Raw genomic sequence first — 23,694 nt, forward strand, 5'->3', positions numbered from 1 at the left:
AAAGCCACTTAAACAACAGAGTACTAAATTTCTCTGAGAAAACTGGGACAATGTGAGTATAAACACCGGAATAGGCAAAAGTAGATTTACAGTAGCTTTATTAACTCAAAAGAATTCAATGCAACTGTAAACCTACTTTTGCCTACCCTGTATAAACAGTAAAGACATTTCTATTTATTGCTCACAAATACCAATTACATTATTGAGGATCATATTTTTTGGATACTTTTTGTGAGAGAGAAGAATATGGGGAATTTTAAACTAATAGAACAGAAATATTAAAATGTATGATTATCACAGAGAAAGTAAGACAATAAGAAAAAAAGATCAGTTATAGAATTTTAAGGTGTTCTTTTAAAAGATAATAAAAAGACAGATTATTAATCTTTTATTATTATACCACATAACAGTGGAATAAATTATTTAGGGTTAGCACATGTACATATACGGGAATTATGATGGTCAGTGGTGGTTTAGATTAAATACACAGGACTTTGTTTTTTAAGCACCCCCTTTTTTTCCTTCATTGTAGTATTTGAGCATCAATCAATGTTTGGTGGTTTCTTCCAGCAAGTCCTTTGCTTCATTTATTTTGGTTGCTAAGTATGGAGATCCACCTGAGGACAAAGAAAAATAATTGAATTAAAACACACTTTATTATTGACATTTTTAAGTCTCAAAAAGAAGAACAATCTTAATTATAATTCTCTGATATTTTCCCACCCATCCATTCTCTCACAAATTAATTTATAAGCTGACTAGAAATCAAAACAGCATAAATTAAACTTGTTTAGTGAAGCACTACAGATACCCAACAATCAAAGACAACATCTGAGAAAGATAATGAAAGAAAGTTATAATCAGGAATAATTTGAAAAACACTCAAACATTTTGTTGATCAGACATTACCATTCAAATATTTAACCAGAGAATTTTCTGAAATTAAGTGAATGGTGAGGTAAAGAAATCCATGGGCTCTTTTAGAGTCTAATCAAACCTTATAATTTCACAAAAATAAAATACAAGTTAAAAAGGCAACTATGTACTACCCAGTTCTAAAAATCATATTTACTAATACAGATGAACAAATAAAAGAATGATAATAAAAATAATGTTAAAGGAAATTCTCCCTGTTCTCTGAAATGATCCATTAGAATACTTATGAAATACAGTTTTACATTTACTGTGCCCCAAAATAAAATTAAGTCAGTTCTTTCTTAGAGTTCTTTGAAATAAATTCTTTCTAATGCAAACAGCAAGAGAAAAATTGAGCTAAATTTCAAATTCAGAATCATTATAAATCACAAACAGAACCTATTTGACATATAAAAATACTAGCCCCATATTGTCATATTAAACCTGTTCAAGCATTGTACGCCTTCAACTTCTAGTCCTAAACACTTTATTGCTTAACAGTCAAGCTAGCAATCACTATAGTTGACCAGTTTCTTTGTTTTTATTCTCTCCTTGAATTTTCAATCACCGATAGCTGTAGAAAACATCATTAAGACCTCAGCAGCTTAAAAAGGTCCAAAAAACTTATAGATAGTACTGGTGTAATTGTCCTGAGTTTATTCAAATCTTTTATTGATTAAGGAAAAAGAAAGCAAGGAAAACAGATCAACAAAGATGGTGTTGTAGTATACAGGGCAATGCAGGAGGAAGCTAAATTTAGCTTTTTGCCCTTGAGTATACCAGTTACACTTTCATATCAAGATCTAAATTGCTGTACTTATGGAATATATCACAGTGTCCTTGAATATACAATAAAAATTATACATGAAGTTGATGAAAGTTTCCATACACACTTGATTATGAAACAAACTGATTTCATGATTTGAAAATAATCTTGGAATTAGGGAATGCCAATCTTTTTAAGCTGTTTAAATTTTTAGAGCTACCTAGGTAATGTCAGGCATCTTGTATGTCCTCAATAAATATTAAAATATTAACTCAAACACAACCTTTAATTGATTGGTATGCATTCTGGATATTTAAATCATAGTCTATAAATGCTCATTTAGCAGACAGAAAAAAATCAAAGGTACAAATCGAAAGTCTCATTAAACATTATACTCATCAATGGCAATGCTAGAGGAATGCTGGACTTTTCACTTATGTGCACAGTAGAAATTTTGGCTTGGCTCTCATTCTACCCTCCTAAGATTTGGAAAAGTTCCTAAGCCAAAAATTACAATTCCTACATTCCCTTCAAGTAGTGTTTGCTACCAATTGTGAAATTTGAAAGGCTGAAGTGAGGGTAAGGCTTTCTTCCTGGGCCTCTTTGTTATTGCTGCCAGCAAGCGAGGTCGTGGAGTAGCAGTGGCAGCAACAGCACCTCAGTACAGTTCTAGTGTCAGTCTAGGAGGCAGTAGCTTCCCTGACAGAGCCGCTGGTTTGGAGAGTTATTCTTATAGGCCTAGTTTAGAATTTATTCCTTCAGACCTTCCAACAATTTGTAAACACTAGTTCCCTGCACTAAATGCCCTCCTGCTTAATGCATCTTGTTTCTGGCACTGACTCTTGATTGCTATAACAATATGTGACATATATCCTATACTTAATGGGAACAATATACATTTGAATCTTTCAATTTTGCTCAATTTTATTGAGGAACCATCTAGATTCTATTTAATTAGAACACCCACCTCACCCTTGACCTCTGCACCTTTGTACTTCCACTAAATACTGCTAGAACTCTTCTGCTTTGGGGTGTCATGAACTATTATATTTTAGATCCACCATCCCATTAACACTAATAGAAGAGTTGAATAAAATACAACACATCAATATGAAAGAACAGGAGGTCTACCCAGTCAGTCAAGTGTTGAGGGTAAAATCCTAGAGATAAGAAAAATGCATTATGATGAGCCCAATATTCTGCACTGATTTTTCCTTTCAAAGAAGCTAAACACCAGATAGTATCCTATATAATCCTATATAATAAAAGGCTAATATGCAAATAGAAAGGCGGTACAACCAGAATAACCGAACAACCAGTCACTATAACATGTGCTGACCACCAGCGGGCGTGTGCAGAGCATGGCGGGCATTGGCCGCGGCAGGATGGTGGAGCAGGTGAGGGGGGCACCAGACCAAGGGGGGGTACCTGTCCCACTCCCACCTGCTGCTGGAGCCCGGCACCGGCCCTGATCACTCAGTGCCATCAGTGGGTGGGAGCGGCAGCTGCTGGCCCTGGTCGCCACTGAGGGCTTCTCCACCTCCCCCTTCTCCTGAGGGGCGATCAGGACAGCAGCCGCTGCCCTCACTCAGCGATGGCGTTGGCACCAATCGCTCCGCACCATCAGGAGGTGCGAGTGCGGCTGGCGCCTTCAGTGCGTGGGAGCAGCAGGAGCGGGGCTGCAGGCAGACAGGGGAGCCAGGGGCCGCGGTGGGCCGGGCCGGGCAGAGGTACAGAGGATGGGCCGAGACCTGCCCCGTACCTACTTCAGCCTCATGGCCCATAGTTCATTTCAAGGCGCATGAATTTTGCACTGCGCTGCTAGTATACTATATAATTCCACTTATTTGAAATGCTACAAAAGATAGCTAATGTATGGTGGCCCAAATTGGGAAACAGACTGGCAATGGGAAGGAGCACCAAAGAACTTTTAGAGTTATACAAAGCTAATATTTAGTTTATTTTTGTGTATATCTTTTGAGAACTTTCTTCATCAGGGCTTCCTATCAAAGATATGCTATCCTCATAAAAAGAATTAAAGTATACTATCTTTTCCTTCTATTTTTTGAAAAAATTCACTTGTAAAACTAACCTGGCCAAACATTTTATTTGTAGATAGATTTATAACTAGATTTAATTTCTCAAATAGATAGCATACTTTTTAAAATTATTATTGTCGCCGAAACCAGTTTGGCTCAGTGGATAGAGCGTCGGCCTGCGGACTGAAAGGTCCCAGGTTCAATTCCGGTCAAGGGCATGTACCTGGGTTGTGGGCACATCCCCAGTGGGAGATGTGCAGGAGGCAGCTGATCGACGTTTCTCTCTCATCGATGTTTCTAACTCTCTATCTCTCTCCCTTCCTCTCTGTAAAAAATCAATAAAATATATTTAAAAAATAAAAAAAAATTATTGTCTAAAGTTTTACGTATGTCTCCTTTTTCCCTGATTGACGCCCCCTGCCCCCACCCCCCCAGACATTCATACCCTGGGCAAGCCCCCACTGCCCCAGTACCTGTGTCCATTGGTTATGCTAATATGCATGCATACAAGTACTTTGGTTGCTCTCTCTCTGCCCCCGCCCCACCCCTGCCATTTGTCTCTGGACCTATTTTTGTTCATCAAAATATGTTGATCATTATATCCCACATATGAGTGATATCATGTGATATTTATCTTTCACTGACTGGCTTACTTCGCTTAGCACAATGCTCTCCAGTTCCATCCAGGCTGTTGCAAATGGTAAGAATTCCTTCTTTTTTACAGCAGCATAGTATTCCATCATGTAGATGAACCACAGTTTGGTTTTTTTGTTTGTTTGTTTTTATTTTATTGATTTTTTACAGAGAGGAAGGGAGAGAGATAGAGAGTTAGAAACATCAATGAGAGAGAAACATCGATCAGCTGCCTCCTGCACATCTCCCACTGGGGATGTGCCCGCAACCCAGGTACATGCCCTTGACCGGAATCGAACCTGGGACCTCTCAGTCCGCAGGCCGACGCTCTATCCACAGAGCCAAACCGGTTTTGGCGAACCACAGTTTTTTAATCTACTCATCTGCTGGTGGACGGACACTTAGGTTGTTTCCAAATCTTAGCTATTGTAAATTAGGCTGCTATGAACATAGGGGTGCATATATCCTTTCTGATTGGTGTTTCTGGTTTCTTGGAATATAGTCCTAGAAGTGGGATTACTGGGTCAAATGGGAGTTCCATTTTTAACTTTTAAGGAAATTCCATACTGTCTTCCACAGTGTCTACACCAGTCTGCATTCCCACTAGCAGTGCATGAGGGTTCCTTTTTTTCCACATCCTCGCCAGCACTTGTCAGCTGTTGTTTTGTTGACTATACCCATTCTGACAGGTGTGAGATGGTACCGTATTGTTTTGATTTGCATCTCTCAGATGATTAGTGACTTTGAACATGTTCTCATGTGTCTCTTGGCCTTCTGTATATCCTCTTTGGAAAAGTGTCTATTTAGGTCCTTTGTCCATTTTTTTGATTGGATTGTTATCTTCCTTTTGTTAAGTTCTATGAGTTATCTGTAAATTTTGGAGATTAAACCCTTATCTGAAATATCACTGGCAAATATGTTCTCCCATGCAGTGGGCTTTCTTGTTGTTTTGTTGATGTTCTTTTGCTCTGCAGAAACTTTTTATTTTGATGTAGTCCCATTTGTTTATTTTCTCCTTAGTCTACATTGCCCTAGGAGCTGTGTTGGTAAGATATTGCTACGACATACGTCTGCTATTTTGCTGCCTATGGAGTGTTGTAGGTTTTTTATGGTTTCCCGTCTTACATTCAAGTCCTTTAGCCATTTTGAGTTTGCTTTTTTGTGTATGGTGTAAGTTGGTAATCTAGTTTTATTTTTTTGCATGTATCTTACCAATTTTCCCAGCACTGTTTATTGAAGAGACTGTCTTGACTCCATTGTATGCTCTTGCCTCCTTTGTCAAATATTGAGCATAATGACTTGGGTCAATTTCTGGGTTATCTGTTCTGTTCCATTGGTCTATATGTCTGTTCTTGTGCCAGTACCAGGCAGTTTTGAGAACCGTGGCTTTGTAGTATAGCCTGATATCTGGTATTGTAATCCCTCCAAGTATGTTCTTCTTTCTCAGGATTGCTGCAGTTATTCGAGGTTTTTGTGTGTTTTTTTTTTATTCCAGATGAATTTTTGAAGAGTTTGTTCTAGATCTTTGAAATATGCCGTTGGTATTGTAATGGGGATTGCATTAAATCTGTAGATTGCTTTGGGTGGTATGGACATTTTAATGATGCTGATTCTACCAACCCATGAACATGGTATGTTCTTCCATTTGTTTATGTCTTCCTCTATCTCTTTTTTCAATGTCATGTAGTTTTCCGAGTACAGATCTTTTACCTCCTTAGTTAAGTTTACTCCTAGGTATCTTATTTTATTTTATTTTTTTTTTTTGGTGTAATGGTAAATGTTATTGTTTTTTTAGTTTCTCTTTCTGTGAGTTCAGTATTAGTATATAAAAAGGCCATAGATTTCTGGGTGTTAATTTTGTATGCTGCTACATTGCCAAATACATTTATTAGGTCTATTAGCTTTTTGATGGAGTCTATGGGGTTTTCCATACATATCATTATGTCACCTGCGAACAAGGAGCATTTTACTTCTTTTCCAACTTGGATGCCTTTTATTTCTTGTTCTTGTCTGATTGCTATGGCTAGCACTTCCAGTACTATATTGGAGTGGTGAAAGTGGACATTCCTGTCTTGTTCCCGTTCTTAGGGGAAATGAGTTTAGTTTTTGCCCATTGAGTATGATGCTGGCTGTAGGTTTGTCATGTAAGGCTTTTATTATGTTGAGGTATGATCCCTCTATTGCCACTTTGCTGAGAGTTTTTATCAAGAAAGGGTGTTGGATTTTGTCAAATGCTTTTTCTGCACTGATTGATATGGTTATATGATTTTTGTCTCTCAAGTTGTTTATGTGATGTGTCACATTTATTAATTATCAGATACTGTACCATCCTTGCATCCCCGGAATAAATCCCACTTGGTCATGGTGTATCATCCTTCTAATGTAACACTGACAATGATTTGCTAGAATGAATTTTGTTGAGGATTTTATCATGTACATTCATCATAGATTTTGGCCTGTAGTTGTCTTTTTTGTGGCCTCTTTATCTGATTTTGGAATTAGGGTAATGTTGGCTTCATAAAAAGAGCTTGGAAGTGTGCCTTCCTCTTGAATTTTTTAGAATAGTCTAAAGATCATAGGTTTTAGTTCTTTGAATGCTTGGGAGAACTCCCCTGTAAAGCCGTCCAGACCTGGGCTTTGGTTTGATGGAAGATTTTTGATCACTGCTTCAATTTCTTCGGTAATTATCGGCCTATTCAGGTTTTCAAATTCTTCCTGATTGAGTTTTGGGAGCTTGTATTTTTCTAAAATTATGTCCATTTCATCTAGGTTATCCATTTTGTTGGAAGAATGTTGTTCATAGTATTTTTTCATAATCTTTTGTATTTCTGTGGGATCGGTTGTTACTTCACCTCTTTTATTTCTGATTTTGTTTATTTGGGTCCTCTCTCTTTGCTTCCTGGTGAGCCTGGCTAGAGGTTCATCAATCTTGTTTATCCTTTCAAAGAACTAGCTCATGGTTTCATTGATCTTTTGTATTTTTTTTTTGTCTCTATGTAATTTATTTCTGCTCTGATCTTTATTATTTCCTTCCTTCTGCTTATGCTGGGTTTTTCTTGTTGCTCTCTTTCCAACTCTTTGAGTTGTGAGGTTAGATAATTTATTACCATTTTTTCTTGTTTTTTAAGGTAGGCCTATAGAACTATGAACTTCCCTCTCAGGAGTGCTTTCCCTGTGTCCCATAGATTTTGGATTGTTGTGTTTTCATTGCCATTTGTTGCAATTATGCTTTTTATTTCTTCTTTGAACTCTTTGGTAACCCTGTAATGGTTTAATGGCATGCTATTAGCCTCCAGGTACTTGATTTTTCCCATTATTTTTATTGTAGTTGATTTCCAATTTTAGGCCGTTGTGATCTGAAAAGATGCTGGATATGATTCATATCTTCTTGAATTTGAAAAGACTTTGCCTGTGTCCCAATATGTGGTCTATCTTTGAAAATGACCCATGTGCACTTGAGAAGAATGCATATTCTGTGGCTTTTGGATGGAATGTTTTGAAGATGTCAATTAACTCCATCTGATCTAGTATTGATGTTTCTTTGCTGAATTTTTGTTTAATGGATTTGTGCAGTGGTGTTAGTAGGGTATTAAAGTCCCCTACTATGACTGTATTGCTGTCAATCTCTCCCTTGGTATCTTCCAGAAGTTTTTTTTTAAATGTATTTTGGTGCTCCTGCAGTAGGTGCATATATCTTTACCAGAGTTATATCTTCTCGTTGAAATGCTCCCTTTAGTATTATGACACTTCCTTATCTCTAGTTATGACCTTGACTTTGAGGTCTAATTTGTCAGATATAAGTATTGCTACCCCAGCTTCTTTTTCATTTCCATTGGACTGAAAAACCTTTCTCCATCCCTTCACCATCAGTTTGTGTGAGTCCTTTGTTCTGAGGTGGGTCTCCTGTAGACAGCAGATAAATGGGTCATGTTTTCTTATCCATTCAGCTACCCTATGTCTTTTGATTGGGGGATTTAAACCATTTTAATTTATAGTTATTTGTTTGTCACCATTTTTATTCTTTATGCCTGTGTTCCTTCTTCCCTTCCTAGTTCTTCTTTTTATGGCAGACACTGTAGCATTTCTTGCATTTCCTGGTTTGGTTGTAATAAACTCCCTTATTCCTTTTTTTCTGTGAAGCTCCTGATTTCACCCTCAACTTTGATTGATAGCCTTGCAGGGTACAGTATTCTTGGATTCAGACCCTTGCTTTGCATGACTTTCTATATTTCATTCCATTCTTTTCTGATGAGTTTCTGTTGATAGATCAGTCAATAGTCTGATGGGAAATCCCTTGTAGGTAACTTTCTGTCTCTCTCTGGCCGCTTTTAAGATTCTTACTTTGTTGTTGGTGTTTGCCAATTCAATTATAATGTGTCTTTTGGGGTTCATCTTCTTTGGGACTCTGTGAGCTTCTTGGACTTGTGTGAGTTTTTTCTTCCCAATATCAGGGAAGTTTTCTGTCATTATTTCTTCAAACAGGTTTTCTATTCCTTGCTCAGTTTCTCTCCTTTTGGCACCCCTATTATTCGGATGTTGTTTCGTTTCGTGTTGTCCCAAAGTTCCCTTAGGCTCTCCTCCTGATTTTTAATTTTTTTTTTCCCAGTTGCTGCTATGCTTGGGTATTTTTTCCTACCTTGTCTTCTAACTTGCTGATGCAGTCCTCCGCTTCTTCTAGTCTACTGCTGATGCTTTCTATTCTGTTCTTTATTGCAGTGATGTCATTCTTCATTTCTTCTTGGTTCTTCTTCATTTCCTCTAGGTTCTTACACATATTGTTGAATTTGTCTTCCATCCTTTTCTGCGTCCTTATGACCACTGCTCTGAATTCTTTCTCTGACATACTGCATGCCTTCATTTGTTTACTTCTTTTTCTAGTTATTCCTCCTTTTCTTTTGTGTATGGGCTGTTTCTTTGTCTCCCCATGTTCTGGTTATGTAGCTCTCTCTGTCCTGTGTTGACTTAAAGGCACAAAATACAATACAATAAGTCACAACACACAGGGCACCAAACACAAATGTATTCACAATATGAATAACACCAAATAAAGGTGCCCACCAGAGAAAAGAGAATTAGGGGAGAGACAAGAGTACAAAAATGATATTGAGAAAAGGAAAAAAATGTAAGAGTGAAAAGAAAAAGAAGAAAGAAGAAAGGGGAAAAACATATGTACATGGGGAGAAAACTCAAGAAAACCAACAACTAATCCAAAAAATGCAAAAAAACAAATACCCAGAGAAGAATGCAAAGAACAAACAACTAACCCAAACAACAAACACCCAGATGAATCTGAAGAGGCAAAGCTTATTTCCAGAAGGTAAGGTCAAGGAATTGAAGGAATGGGGAAATGGCCACAACTCAATATAGAGGAGGTAGAAAGAGAATGAGTATATATGAAGAAAAATAAAAAACAAAAAAATAAAAAAGAATATATGTATATGTATATGTATATGTACATGTATATGTATATGTATACACACACACGCACACACATGCACACACACATACACTGAGTGGCCAGATTATTATGACCACCTGACGTTTGTAGGCAAATTAGCTATAATTTCACACTGAAGTTGCTAGAGGGCCAGACCATTATAAATAGGGAAGCAGGTTGTTTACCACAACAGTAGAAGTGATTATTTTCTGAAGATATGGGTAAACAATGCAATTTAACAGCCTTTGACACACACACACACACACACACACACACACACACACTCACACACTGAGAGGCCAGATTATTATGACCACCTGACATTTGTAGGCAAATTAGCCGTACACTGCATCATATGGGATATGGAAGTCGAAGGCCTGTTCAAACACCTTTGCAGTCTGCAGTTACCAAGATGAAACGTTTCCAATTCACATAGGAACACAAGGATTGGACAGTCGAGCATTGGAAAAGTCATGTGGTCCAATGAATCACGTTTCCAGTTGCATCATGCAGATGGCATAGTGAGAATTTGGCAGAAACAGCATGAAAGCATGCACCCCACATGCATGAGTGCAAACCTTCAAGCTGGTGGGGGCAGTGTTATGGTTTGGGTCATGTTTTCCTGGCATGACTTGGGCCCTTTAATTCGTGTGGAACAACGCTGAATAGCACAACATACCTAAGTATCATTGCTGATCAAGTTCAGCCTATCATGTTGATGGCGTATCCCAATGGAGATGGCTTCTTTCAACAAGACAATGTGCCGTGCCACAGTGCTCATATTGCGCAGGAGTGGTTTCAAGAACATTAGGGAGACTTTACCTTCTTAGGTGGCCCCCACAATCACCGGATCTCAATCCAATTGAGCATTTGTGGGACAAAGTTAAAAGAGACATTAGGCAGCTGGTTCCACAACCATCAAATCTCACAGAACTGGACAGTATTATTCATCAGGTATGGTGTCAGATTCCTCGCATCACCTTCCAACATCTCGTGGAGTCAATGCCAAGAAGAATCGCCGCAGTGATGAAGGCAAAAGGTGGCCCAACGAAGTACTGATTGGGTGGTCATAATAATCTGGTCACTCAGTATGTGTGTGTGTGTGTGTGTGTGTGTGTGTGTGTGTATTCATCCCATGTTCAAAGGCTGTTAAATCACATTGTTTACCCATATCTTCAGAAAAAAATCACTTCTACTGTTGTGGTAAACAACCTGCTTCCCTATTTATAATGGTCTGGCCCTCTAGCAACTTCAGTGTGAAATTATAGCGTTGTGAAATTATAGCTAATATGCCTACAAACGTCAGGTGGTCATAATACTCTGGCCACTCAGTGTATACACACACACACACACACACACACACACACACACACACAACACACTAGTGGGCTGGTGCATGGATTCAATTAACTAGAAAAAATATTTTAATATTGCTATTTGTCCTTTCTCTATAATAGAAAAGTCAACCAAATTCACGATCAACAATGACAGATCGAAACACACACACAATTGCCCAGTGAGAGCTTTATAGGTAACAAGCATGCACAATACAACTTAGCCTTTTATAGACATAGAATAAATTTGCTTAATTAGAACTGCGTGATGATTTAGCTAAACTTTTTCTAGCCCAGTGAAGCACCCCAACTCTCTTTCAGGTAATTGTCAGCAACACAGCAGTAAATATCAACACGAAGCACAATTATTATTGCAAATCACGTAGGGAGAACAAAGGGTAAAATATTTAACTGTAGTCATGTTTGACTATATTCTGCGCAGTGAGAAAACCTGAAGTCATTTTCAAGTTCCACCATTTCTTACTTTTTTTCAGTCAGGTCAAGTTTCTAAATTTTCTAAATCTCCATTGTCTTGCTAATAAAAAGAAAAGCAATAGAATTCTACCAAGTCTCCTATCTACCTACTCCAGGACTTCTGTGAGGATCAAATGATATGAGGCATGTGAAAATGCTTCTCAAACATTTGGTTAAAGTGTAAAATGTCTGCACCTGGATATAAAGCAAGTCATATTCCTGGGCTGAAGAATCTCCAAGGAGGCTAGTCACTAGGGAGAGGAAGCCGGGTACTGCTATGTGATGTCATTACCCAGTAACCACAGTGACCATTTCTGGGCTGGGCTGGGCTGTGGGCTGCATTTTGAGCCATGGGGTCTTGGAAACATTGGCTGTGATTTGGTGGGGTGTTGCTCTGGGGTGGTGGCGGGGCCTGTGTCCCATTTGGGGGACACCAAGGGTTGGTTTGTCAGTGCCAGGTCCGTGGTGCCCACCAATGTGTGCCATGGCATCTCCTGCATTGAGTGTCTGCCCCCTGGTGGTCAGTGAGCATCATACCTACCAGTCAGATGACACTTAAGCTTTTATAATACACTAGAGTCCCGATACACAAAAATTTGTGCACTCGGGGCATGAGGGGGATCCCTCAGCCCAGCCTGTGCCCTCTCGCAGTCTGGGACCCCTCAGGGGATGACCACCTGCTGGCTTAGGCCCGCTCCCCAGGGGATTGGGCCTGTGATGGCAATCAGACATCCCTCTGGCAGCCTGGCAGCCCTCGGGGGCTGTCCACTTGCCAGCGGGGAGCAGGCCTAAACTGCAGTCGGACATCCTTAGCGCTGCTGAGGAGGCAGGAGAGGCTCCCACCACCACTGCTGTACTGGCAGCCATCAGCCTGGCTTGTGGCTGAGCAGAGCTCCTCCCATGTGAGAGCGCCCTGACCACCAGAGGGCAGCTCCTGCATTGAGCATCTGCCCCCTGGTGGTCAGTGTGTGTCATAGTGACCAGTCATTCCCAGTCCTTCTGCTGTTAGGGTCAGTTTGCATATTACCCTTTTACTATATAGGCTAGAGGCCTGGTGCACGGGTGGGGGCCGGCTGGTTTGCCCTGAAGGGTGTTCTGGATCAGGGTGGGGGTCCCGCTTGGGTGCCTGGCCAGCCTGGATGAGGGGATGATGGCTGTTTGCAGCTGGTCACACCCCCTTCAGGGTGGGGGTCCCCACTGTGGTGCCTGGCCAGTCTGGGTGAGGGCCTGAGGGCCGTTTTCAGGCTGGCGGATGACTGAAGCTCCCAACCTCTCTTGTTTTTCTTTTCTTTTTTTTATTCTGGGATTTATTTACCTTCTATGGCTGTCACTGGAACTGAGAGCCGGCTTTAGCTCTGAGGCTTGGCTCCAGCTCTGAGACCTCGGCTGCTGAAAGCAGGTATCTGGGTTTGTTTGGCTTCTATAATTGAAATACTGTTGCAGCTCCAGCTCTGAGGCCCGGCTGGCTGAAAGCAAGTTTCTGGGGTTTGTTTAGCTTCTATAATAGCAACATTGTTCCTTAGAGTGCAGCTCAGAGGCCGGCACAGCAGGCTGGGAACCTTGGCCTCCTCCATCACTGAAGCAAGCAAGCCTCCTGTTCACTTCAGCTGCCTGGCTGCTGGCCGCCATCTTGGTTGGCAGTTAATTTGCATATCGCCCTGATTAGCCAATGGGAAGCATGTCAGAGGTACAGTTAATTACCCTATTTGTCTTTTATTAGATTAGATAGATACTTTTTTCCTTTCTCTCTCTGGCTTGCTTCCACTTTTGACTCCTTATTTGCTCTGTAGCTGCCAGAGTATTCTTTCTAATATTGTAAATTAGATATCATTTCCATAACACTTAAAAATTAAAGCCAAAGTTCTTAGTACAGCTTGCAAGCTACTCTATAATTTGGCCTTGGGCATCCTCTCCAATTGTATTTCCTACCACTCCTCCCTTGCTCACTATGTTCAAACACATTTTATAATTGTAGAAACACATCATATGCTCTCATTTCAAGATCTTCACATCTGATGTTTCGTCTGTTGAAATATTTTCTTATTTTTGCATGACTTACTCCCTCAAGTCTCTGTCCAAATATTATTTCCTTACAGAGAATTTCTAAGATGGCTATAAATGAACACTATAACTGCCTCCTCTCCAGCTGCCAATCTCTATCTTGTCCCCCTCCCCTACTCTGCTTTGCTTATCTTAAAAGTACTTATCATCATGGCACTTTCTATATCAGCCTTTATGGTATAACAAACTACCCCCAAAACTGTGGCTAAAAACAACGTTTTTTGATTCTCACTGTTCTATGAATTAGCTGGATGGTTCCTCTGAGCTGTGTCAGGTCAACTATGGCTGGATGGTCCAGGATGTCCTACTGGGACCACAGCTCGGATGGCTAGGTCTCTCTGCTTGGTCTTTCTTCCTTCAGGAGGTGAGCCTGGTCTTCTTCGCCTGGTAGTCTCTGGCTTCTAAGAGAGTAATAACTATGCTTTTTGAGACCTGGGCTCTGAATATCTCTAAAGGCACCTGCTTTTATCCACCACAGCATTAATCATCCATACAAATTGAATTATTTTGCGTTTCACAACAGTTAGTACCTTGTCAGGTACTATTTTTCCCATTTGAGGCCCAGATAATCTGAGTACCTTAAATAAGATCTAAGTAGCAATACTAGGATTCTGTTGTTGTTAGTCTTATTATTTTTTTATCTTGTTTAAAGTGTTGTTTAAGCCTTAACCAATTTGGCTCAGTGGATAGATTGTCGGCCTGTGGACTGAAGGGTCCCAGGTTTGATTCTGGTCAAGGGAATGTACCTTGGTTGTGGGTACAAACCCAGTGGAGGGTGTGCAGGAGGCAGCTGATCAATGTTTCTTTCTCATCGATGTTTCTAACTCTCTATCACTCTCCCTTCCTCTCTATAAAAAATCAATAAAATATATTAAAAAATAAAGTGTTGTTCAAGTTGTCTATTTACTTATTGATCTAGAAAATATATCAATGAGAAATATTCCCAGTACTAGGTTGAAAGAAAAGTGATTTCTTAAAAATTAAATTGAATTACATCACTCTATTGCTTAAAAACTGATGGTAACTTCTTAGAATAAACTTCAAATATTATACAGAACCTACAGTGTTTCATTATCATAAAGTATACCTATCATTTTCAAAATCTGGGCACCACCTTATGTCATGCTATTTCTTCCCTTGACTATTATACCCCTATCCCACTATTTTTTTATCAAGTCTTTAAGCACACTAAATTCTTTCCTCCCTTAAAGCCTTTACACATGCTAGTTCCTTGACTTTCAAAACACAACACAACAAGCTTCTTTTAACTCTTTAGTGCTCCTCAGAGAAGCCTTCCCCAAATCACCTTATGTAAAACTGCCTCTTTCCCATATCTCAGTCCATTGTAACCTTTACTGCACTTACTCCAACTTGAAACAGATTTACTGGATTTTTGTCTGTACCCCATTTAGAAAGTATGCTCAATGAGGATAAGGATCCAGTTATCTTGTTTTACAGTTGAAGTCCCAAGATTTAGTATAATGTCTGGCACTCTGTAGAAGTTGAATAAACAATTTCTAAATGAATAAAAGAATAGTTTCAGGTTTCATATCAATCAAAAGAGTCTATAAATTTTTAAATGATAATTATATTAGTTATTACAATTCTTTTGTGTCTGTAAATTTTATTTGTATGCCTTCGTTTTAAGCATTTGCTTGTTTATTCACTATATATACTATAGTGGGAGTTTACTAAATGTCAGACATACAGGTTATAAATTTAATGTGATGTTCTTTACTTTTAAAGGTCTCACCATTTATTAAGAAAAGCAACATGCTAAAATAATATTTTTATAAAAAAATAATGAGAACAACATAAACTGATGAACAAGGACAGATCCAGAGACGGAGAGGCATCAATCGAACCGTCGGGCCTTGGAGGGAAGGTAGGGGAGGGTGGGGGTAAGGGGGAAAGATCAATCAAAGGACTTATATGCAAGCATATAGGCCTACCCAATGGACACGGACAACAGGAGGGGTGAGGGCATGAGTGGGGGGAATAGGGGGTAATGTGGGGATAAGGACACATATGTAATAAATTAATTAAAAAATTAAAAAAAAATAATGAACTCAAATACAATGCCTTCAATCTAATTAACAGAAATGAAAGGAAAGGAAAGAGGAACCCTCTGAAACCAATAATAGTCTAAATACATCTATCAAAAGAGAAAATTGAGCTAATTAGGCATCACTCTCTTTTTACTGAATTCATGTTGACTCTTGGTGATCACCTTTCTTTTTCTAAATGTTTGCAATTCATCTTATAAGTGTAAAATACTGTAATAAATTGTAATATATTATTACCAAGGCTTCATGTCAAATTTAGGTTCTTTTATTACAAGGAGAGTAATCAGAAAAATCCATTCAACAATATAATTATCACTTTGATTTGTTTTTAATCGCAATATTTAATCTAATATTGATTTAAATACTATTACCGAAGAGAATAGTATGTTCATTGAAAGGAGACTTACATGGAAAAAGATTGATAATCTCATGCTGCAGGCAGGCAAATATTAACTGAATGTAAGGAAGAACTTTCTAGTAGTTAGAGCTGCCTACCAGAGGGCTGCCTTGCAAAAACAGGAAGCTCTCCATCACTAAAAATCTTTAAGGAGAGTGATCAGGCTGTTTTTCGTAAGAGAGCAGAAACAATCTTGACTTAGGAGGCAGCATTGATTTAGATCAGTGTGCCTCAAACTATGGTCAAAAAGCACTTAAAAATTTTTTTTCCACTCTGTGTTGGACCAATAGTTTTACACAATGCAAACTACCCCACATTTGGATGTCATGGTAATGTAAAATCGCTATAAGTTTTTCTAAATGAGCAATTTTCAACTTTTCATCTCACGGCACACAAACTAATTACTAAAATTCTGGGGCACACTAAAAAATATATTCTTTTACTAACTGACCATACAAATAGGTATAATTTTTATTGATTTAAAAAATTATAGTAATTACCTACTTTTATTGCTGCAAAGTGACTTTTTAAAAAATTAGGTGGCTGGGCCGGCATGGCTCAGTGGTTGAGTATCAACCTATGAACCAGGAGATCATGGTTCAATTCCAGGTCAGGGCCTATGCCGGGTTGCGGGCTCAATCCTCAATAGGGGTGTACAGCAGGTAGCCGATCAATGATTCTCTCTCATCATTGATGTTTCTATCTCTGTCTCCCTTTCCCTTCCTCTCTGAAATAAATAAAAATATATTTTTTAAAAATTAGCTCCCTATACTTGTATATAAGGATTTCTGGTACCAAGAATTAACCAATAAGATGCAACCTTATTATGTCACGCTACCAGTAAAATACAACTCTATTATATAACATATATTTATAGTTCAAGACAGGGCATTCACACCAGACATTTATTGTTGTGTTAGCTACTGTCATTTTTTTATTTGACAATTTCAGGAAAAAGAGGTCAGTGTCCCTGACTAAATAGTCAGATAGTGCATGCTTGCAAGTTTTCTTTTTTTTTCTTAAAGGGCACCTGTAGGTTTTGAACCACTCTCACAAGCAAGAGTGGTTGGCAAACAAAGGCTTGTATTGAAGGAAATGCTCAGCTAATGGCAGCCCAGGTATTGCATGTTTTAAAAATTCTTGTGGCACACTGGTTGAAAATTGCTGTTCTAAATGCTTGCTTTTGCTTTTGTTTTTACTAGTAATTTGGTACACATAGGTAACAAAGTGTGTTCTGGCATGAATAGGTGGACTACACTTTGAATGGATTACATAGCCTCTAAGATATCTCTGCGGTTCTACAGTTTTTCAAATGTACCTAGTCCAGTGATGGCGAACTTTTTGAGCTCGGCGTGTCAGCATTTTGAAAAACCCTAACTTAACTCTGGGGCTGTGTCACATATATAAATTTTTTATATTTGCAACCATAGTAAAACAAAGACTTATATTTTTGATATTTATTTAATATATTTAAATGCCATTGAACAAAGAAAAATCAACCCAAAAAAAATGAGTTCACATGTCACCTCTGACACACGTGTCATAGGTTCGCCCATCACTGACCTAGTCTGTCCTCCTTTCTATAGTCATTGGGCATAAATATCAAACTACTAATTTCATAACAAGAAACTGCTTTTTTCAGCAATTGAAAAAGCATAATCTAAAAGATATTAGTCTAAAAGCATTAGATCAAATTTTTTTCCTACATTAATTAACCTTTTACCTAATTAAATTAAAATAGCAAAATTTTCTTTTCTACCAAAACACATCTTAATGCTCATTTAAAACTGGTTACATAAGATTTATTTTTGGCCATTTCTCACACTTAATTTTCTGGTGTCACTTTCTTTGCACATGCTGATAATGAAATGTGTAATAAATTACAGTTGATTACACATTTGAAGTTCTAACTTTATTTTACCATCAGGTAGCAAATCCAACAGAAAATCTCTTGGGGTAGTGGAGGAGTAGAGGTGAGGGAACATTTCATGAATTTCAGAAGCATTGGGTACAGGATTTAATTTTTTGCAACCCCTGTAACACTCAGATTTGGCCAAAACAAACATGGTGAAGAATTATAAAAAGGGGAGGCAAAATTAAGAGTACACTTTCTTGTGGAACTAGAGGATATTATGCTAAGTGAAATAAGTCAGACAGAGAGAGATAAATACCATATGATTTCACTTATATATGGAATCTGAAGAACAAAATAAATAAATGAAACATAAACAAATTCATAGATACCAAGAACAAAATGCTGGATAATGGGAGGGCGGCTGGGGAGCTGGATGAAGGAACTAAGAAGTGCAAATTGGCAGTTATAAAATAGTCACAGGATATAAGGTACAGCAGAAGAAATATAGGCAATAATATTGTAATAACTATGTATGGTGCTAAGTAGATACTAAACTCATGGGGGCGGGGATCACTTCATAAGTTATATAAATGTCTAACCACTATGCTGTCCACCTGAAATTAATATAATATTGAATGTCAACTGTAATTGTAAAATTTCAAATGATTTTTTTTAAAGGAGTTGGCCAGTCTCATACTTCCTCAAATACTCCTGGCTTTCTCTCCAAGGAAAATCAGACATTTTTATTTAAAATTGGTAATCTTCTTCCCATTAAAAACAAAATAAAACAACCTTCCTTCTTACAAGACAATTTACAGATTTATAACCTAACCTATCATCTCCCAACTCTATCATACACAAGTTCTTTCCCTACAGTAGTTCCAGTATTCATTAATTCACCATACTTTCATTAGAGAGGAAATTCTTAAGTATGTGTATACGAATAAGTTTTAGGAACTTTATGAAATGTCTTAAATCCAAATACTTTAAAATTTTGGGTGAATGAGCAATTATATGAGCAAGTGTACACAGGTGTCAGTACATTCTTATAGGGGACAATAATCCAAAAAAGATTAAAAGAATCTTTATTAAATTAAAAATGTGATCTGAATAGAAATATATGATATAGGTTCTTCATTAAATAGGTATATAAAGATATTATGCATCATATAATCAAAAAGGGCTTTAAAAATAAATCACTTTGTTTTGTAAATAATAAAATTGACATTTGGAGAGGTTAAGGAGAGTGTTTAGGCTGTTGCTAACTAGAAGACAGAAGACAGAAAAATGCTGGCCTCCTACTTCCAGGCCTCACACCTGCTACCCACTCAGGAACAGACAGGAGGATATTAGTAAACATGCTATAGACAGTCAACAATACCTCTGATAAGTATACAATCTCTGAATAAGTCAAGTTATTAATTCTTTAAACACTATTGACTCATAAGATATATAAACATTTTCTTTTTTTACTGAAGATATCTAAAAATACATATTCTCTTAGATACATTTTAGAACTTGCTTCTTTGCCAATAGGCACAATCAATCACCTGTCAATCATCTAAAAAACGAGTGCCTGATCTACTGCGATCAATAAAAGAAGGGCATACACTAAACCTGGAAAAGACAGAGGATATTTAGGAGACAGAGGCTTCAAGGAGGCACGTAACCACTTTTCTTTCTGAGGTAATTACTCTGAAAGCCCACAATACAAAGTTAATTAGTTGAGTGGATCTTTCAGTAACTGTTGAAGCTGTTTAGAAATTTTAAGAAAAACCTCATTTCAAAGTTTATTCCCTTGTTTATTCACACTAAAAAAAGCAAGAACAAAAACCAAAGGAGATAATGTTTAGTAAAAAGAATTTTTATAGTAAGTAATTAAGTGGGAAAGCTGGGGGAAATAAAAAGTCTTATTTTTGGTGTCAGTTAGGATGGGTATGAATCCAAAATTTGTTTTTAATTTTTTTCAAAATAATTATAAAACTGAAAGTCTAAATTAAGAATCCAAAGAACACTTCCCTTTTCTCCCCCAACTCCCCACCTTGACTTCTGAAATACAGTGCAACTTTCTACCATCTGTTATTTTAGAGCAGAAACAGTAATGAACATATGGGCTTTCACTCGCAAGCAGCTGTAGTGTAGTTAAAGTTATAATAATTGTCTTCTGTAAGATAAATTTACATTAAAAACCTGGTCAGTTAAAAATAAATGGCTCAGCCTCAGAGCCTTCCAGAATAAAATTAAGACATTCAGAATCATCTATGACATATCACATTGAGAGATTTAGAGGACATCCTCTAAATATTGTGATTTTATATTTAAGGTTAAACAAATATAATTCATGATGCACAAATCAGTTTACATAATCAGAAAATATACAACTCATGTTTTCTCTTTCTTAGTCAAAATGCTAGCAGCTTCAAACAGGGGTGAGGTATTCTGACATAAAAATCAGTAACTAAGTTCTTAAAAGCTGAGAATATACCCCTGCTACTTCTGTGGGTCACTGAACATCAATCTAAAGCCTCATCTATCCTATCTAATAAAAGGATAATATGGAAATCTACTGAACGGCGGAATGACGAGTCACTATGACGTGCACTGACCACCAGGGGGCAGACGCTCAACGCAGGAGCTGCCCCCTGGTAGTCAGTGTGCTATCACAGGGGGAGCACTGCTCAGCCAGAAGCCAGGTTCACGGCTGGCGAGCGCAGCAGTAGTGGCGGGAGCCTGGCGGGAAGCAGGCCTAAGCCAACAGTCAGACATCCCCTGAGGGCTCCCGGACTGTGAAAGGGCACAGGCTGGGATGCCTACCCAATTCCCCAGTGCACCAATGTTGTGCACCTGGCCTCTAGTCTTACCTAATAATAGACAAACATGTAAATTAACCATCCCTCTGCTAAGCTCACCAGCCAACGAGGAGAGTACGCATATTAACCCAACAAAGATAGCGGTTAATTTGCATACGTAGGGGCAAAGTGGCGGAGCGAAGACTGAGGGTCCATCCAGAGCTGCAAAGACTGAAGGCTCCATGGGGAGCCACGAAGACTGAAGGCTGAAGGCTCCGGAGAGAAAGCCTGGGTCCCGGTTGCTGGAGGAAAACTGGTACCGGCAGCCAGGGGAAGCGAAGGCCTATTGCACGAATCTCTTCATGCAACGGCCTCTAGTATACACTAATAAAAGACAAAGATACTAATTGACCATACCTTCACTATGCCCTAAGCCATGCCCACCAGCCAATCAGAGTGACTATATGCAAATTAACCAAAACAAGATGGCAGCCGACAGCCACGGAGGTGGAGAAAGCAAGAGGCTTGGTTGCCCAGGAAATGGAGGAAGCCAAGCTTCCCGCCTGCCTTGAGCCGGAGGTGGCCTCTGCTCATGGCAACAAAGTTTCAATTATACAAGACAAATAAATTCCAGATACCTGCTTCCAGCCAGCCACCACTGGGAGCTTGGGTGGCCGGGGGTTGTGGCCAGCCTGAAAACAGCCATCAGCCACTCACCCAGGCTGGCCACACCCTCATAGGGTGAGGATCCCCGCTGGGGAGCTTAGCCAGCCTGAAAACCGCCCTCAGCCCCTCACCCAGACGGGCCACACACCCCAGCAGGACCCGCTACCCTGAACGGGCTGTGGCCAGCCGGTAAACGGCCCTCAGCCCCTCACCTAGGCTGGCCAGGCACTACTATATAATAAAAGGGTAATATGCAAATTGACCCGAACAGCAGAACAACTGGGAACAACTGGTCACTATGACACACACTGAACACCAGGAGGCAGATGCTCAATGCAGGAGCTGCCCCCTGGTGGTCAGTGCGCTTCCACAGGGGGAGCTCTGCTCAGCCACAAGCCAGTACAACGGTGGTGGTGGGAACCTCTCCCACCTCCTCAGCAGCGCTAAGGATGTCTGACTGCAGTTTAGGCCTGCTCCCCGCTGGCAAGTGGACATCCCCCGAGTGCCGGGGTCCAACCCCAGCAGGTCCAGGGGTCCCCAAAGGTGTGGACGGAGTCGGCGAAGAAGGAATGACACGGAGACAGTGTTCAGTTGATCAGCAGCCTAGCCAGGATCTCTAGCCAGGATCTCCAGCCAAGTTCTGGTCTGGATCTCCAGAGAGGTTCTGCTTAGGATCTCCAGCCAGGTTCTGTCCAGGTTCTCCAGGCAGGTCCAGTCACCAGGTTGTAGTCAGGCTCTCCTGTCAATCTCCGCAGTCAGGTTCAGTCCAGGATCCCCTGCCATGCTCTCTCGCCAGGCTCCACCTCCAGGCTCCGAGGCCAGTCCCTGTCCAGGATCCTCCGGCATGCTCTCGCCAGCGAAGTTCTTCTGTCTCTAGAGAACGTTCTGTGTAGGTTCTGTGCCTAGGCTCTGTCTCTCTTGGTCCTGTCTTCCAAGCCCTGTGTTCTCAGTTCTGTGTTCTAAGTTTCTGTCTCATGAGTTCTGTGTTCTAAGTTCTGAGTGTTTCTGTCTTGTTACAACTGTATTTATACCAGTTGATTCAATCCTATCAATCTCTATTACAAAGGTTAGGGCGTTTCTTATCTCCATTCCAGGGAGAAAAGATTATGTAGTTTAAGCATGATTGTTTGTAGTTAAAGGGATTAATTACCCGCCTGGCACTTAGTTGAGGGGTTTTATTCCCTCCCTAACTTCAGGGGAAAATCCCTACCTGGGGATTCAACCTTTCTCTGAGAGGTGACCTTGGTTAAAACACAGCGCCAAGAAGGTGAGCAAACATATTAAGAACCGTATGCCATATATGCCAGGTCCCTTGAAACAGCAAGCATGGACCGGCTCCCGGCACCCGAGGACTGCCGGGTTGCCAGAGGGATGTCTGATTGCCATCTTAGGCCCAATCCCCCGGGGAGCGGGCCTCAGCCAGCAGGTGGTCATCCCCTGAGGGTTCCCAGACAGAGAGGGCACAGGCCAGGCTGAGGAACCCCCTCATGCCCCGAGTGCACAAATTTTTGTGCACAGGGCCTCTAATCCTATCTTATAATAGAGAAACATGGTATTTAGTCATAACTTCGCTACCCTTCCCATTGGCTAATCAGCGAGATATGCAATTTAACTGCTAGCCAAGATGGCTGCTGGCAGCCAGGCAGCTGAAGCGAACATGAGGCTTGCTTGCTCCAGTGACGGAGGAAGCCAAGGTTCCCGCCTGCCGCCGCCTGTCTCTGAGCTCCTGAAGAAACAGCTCCAAAAGATACAATGTTTCAATTATAGAAGCTAAAAGATGGCGGTTAATTTGCATATACCAGTTGCGAAGCGAGGACAGAATCAGAGCCAAGGCTGTGGAGGTGGGAGGCGGGAGGTGGGAGGGCAAGCCCAGCCACAGTGGCTGCCAGTCAGAGGGGCAGCGGCTTGGAGGGGAAGGGGCAGCGCTTGGGAGCGGGAGGGGAAAACCGCCACAGCGCCTGGGAGTGGGAGGGGAAACCCGCCACAGCACTTGAGAGTGGGAGGGGAAATGCAGCAGGAGCGCCTGGGAGAGGGAGGGGAAACCCAGCAGGAGTGGCTGGGAATAAGAGGGGAAACCCAGCATGAGCAGCTGAGAGTGGGAGGGGAATTGTAGCAGGAGCGCCTGGGAGAGTGAGGGGAAACCCAGCAGGAGCAGCTGGGAGCGGGAGGGGAAACCCAGCCACAGCAGCTCGGAGTGGGAGCGAAACCCGCCTCATCAGGTTTTCTCCCCTCTCTGCTTCACTCCAGCCTCTGGAAGCCCTA

The 23,694-nt window shown here is 40.2% G+C and overlaps 1 protein-coding gene across 1 annotated transcript in view; it reads right to left on the bottom strand.

The window, feature by feature from the left end:
* Nucleotides 1–375: 375 nt before the first annotated feature.
* Nucleotides 376–23,694, bottom strand: part of DNAJC15 (DnaJ heat shock protein family (Hsp40) member C15) — an 89,215-nt gene continuing 65,896 nt past the window's right edge. The window contains exon 6 of the mRNA XM_059684707.1: nt 376–617. Coding sequence (XP_059540690.1) covers nt 547–617 — 71 coding nt within the window. The 3' untranslated portion in view covers nt 376–546. The remainder of the gene's footprint in view (nt 618–23,694) is intronic.

The sequence above is a fragment of the Myotis daubentonii genome, chromosome 2 (assembly GCF_963259705.1).
Source record: "Myotis daubentonii chromosome 2, mMyoDau2.1, whole genome shotgun sequence".
Lineage (NCBI taxonomy): Eukaryota > Metazoa > Chordata > Mammalia > Chiroptera > Vespertilionidae > Myotis > Myotis daubentonii.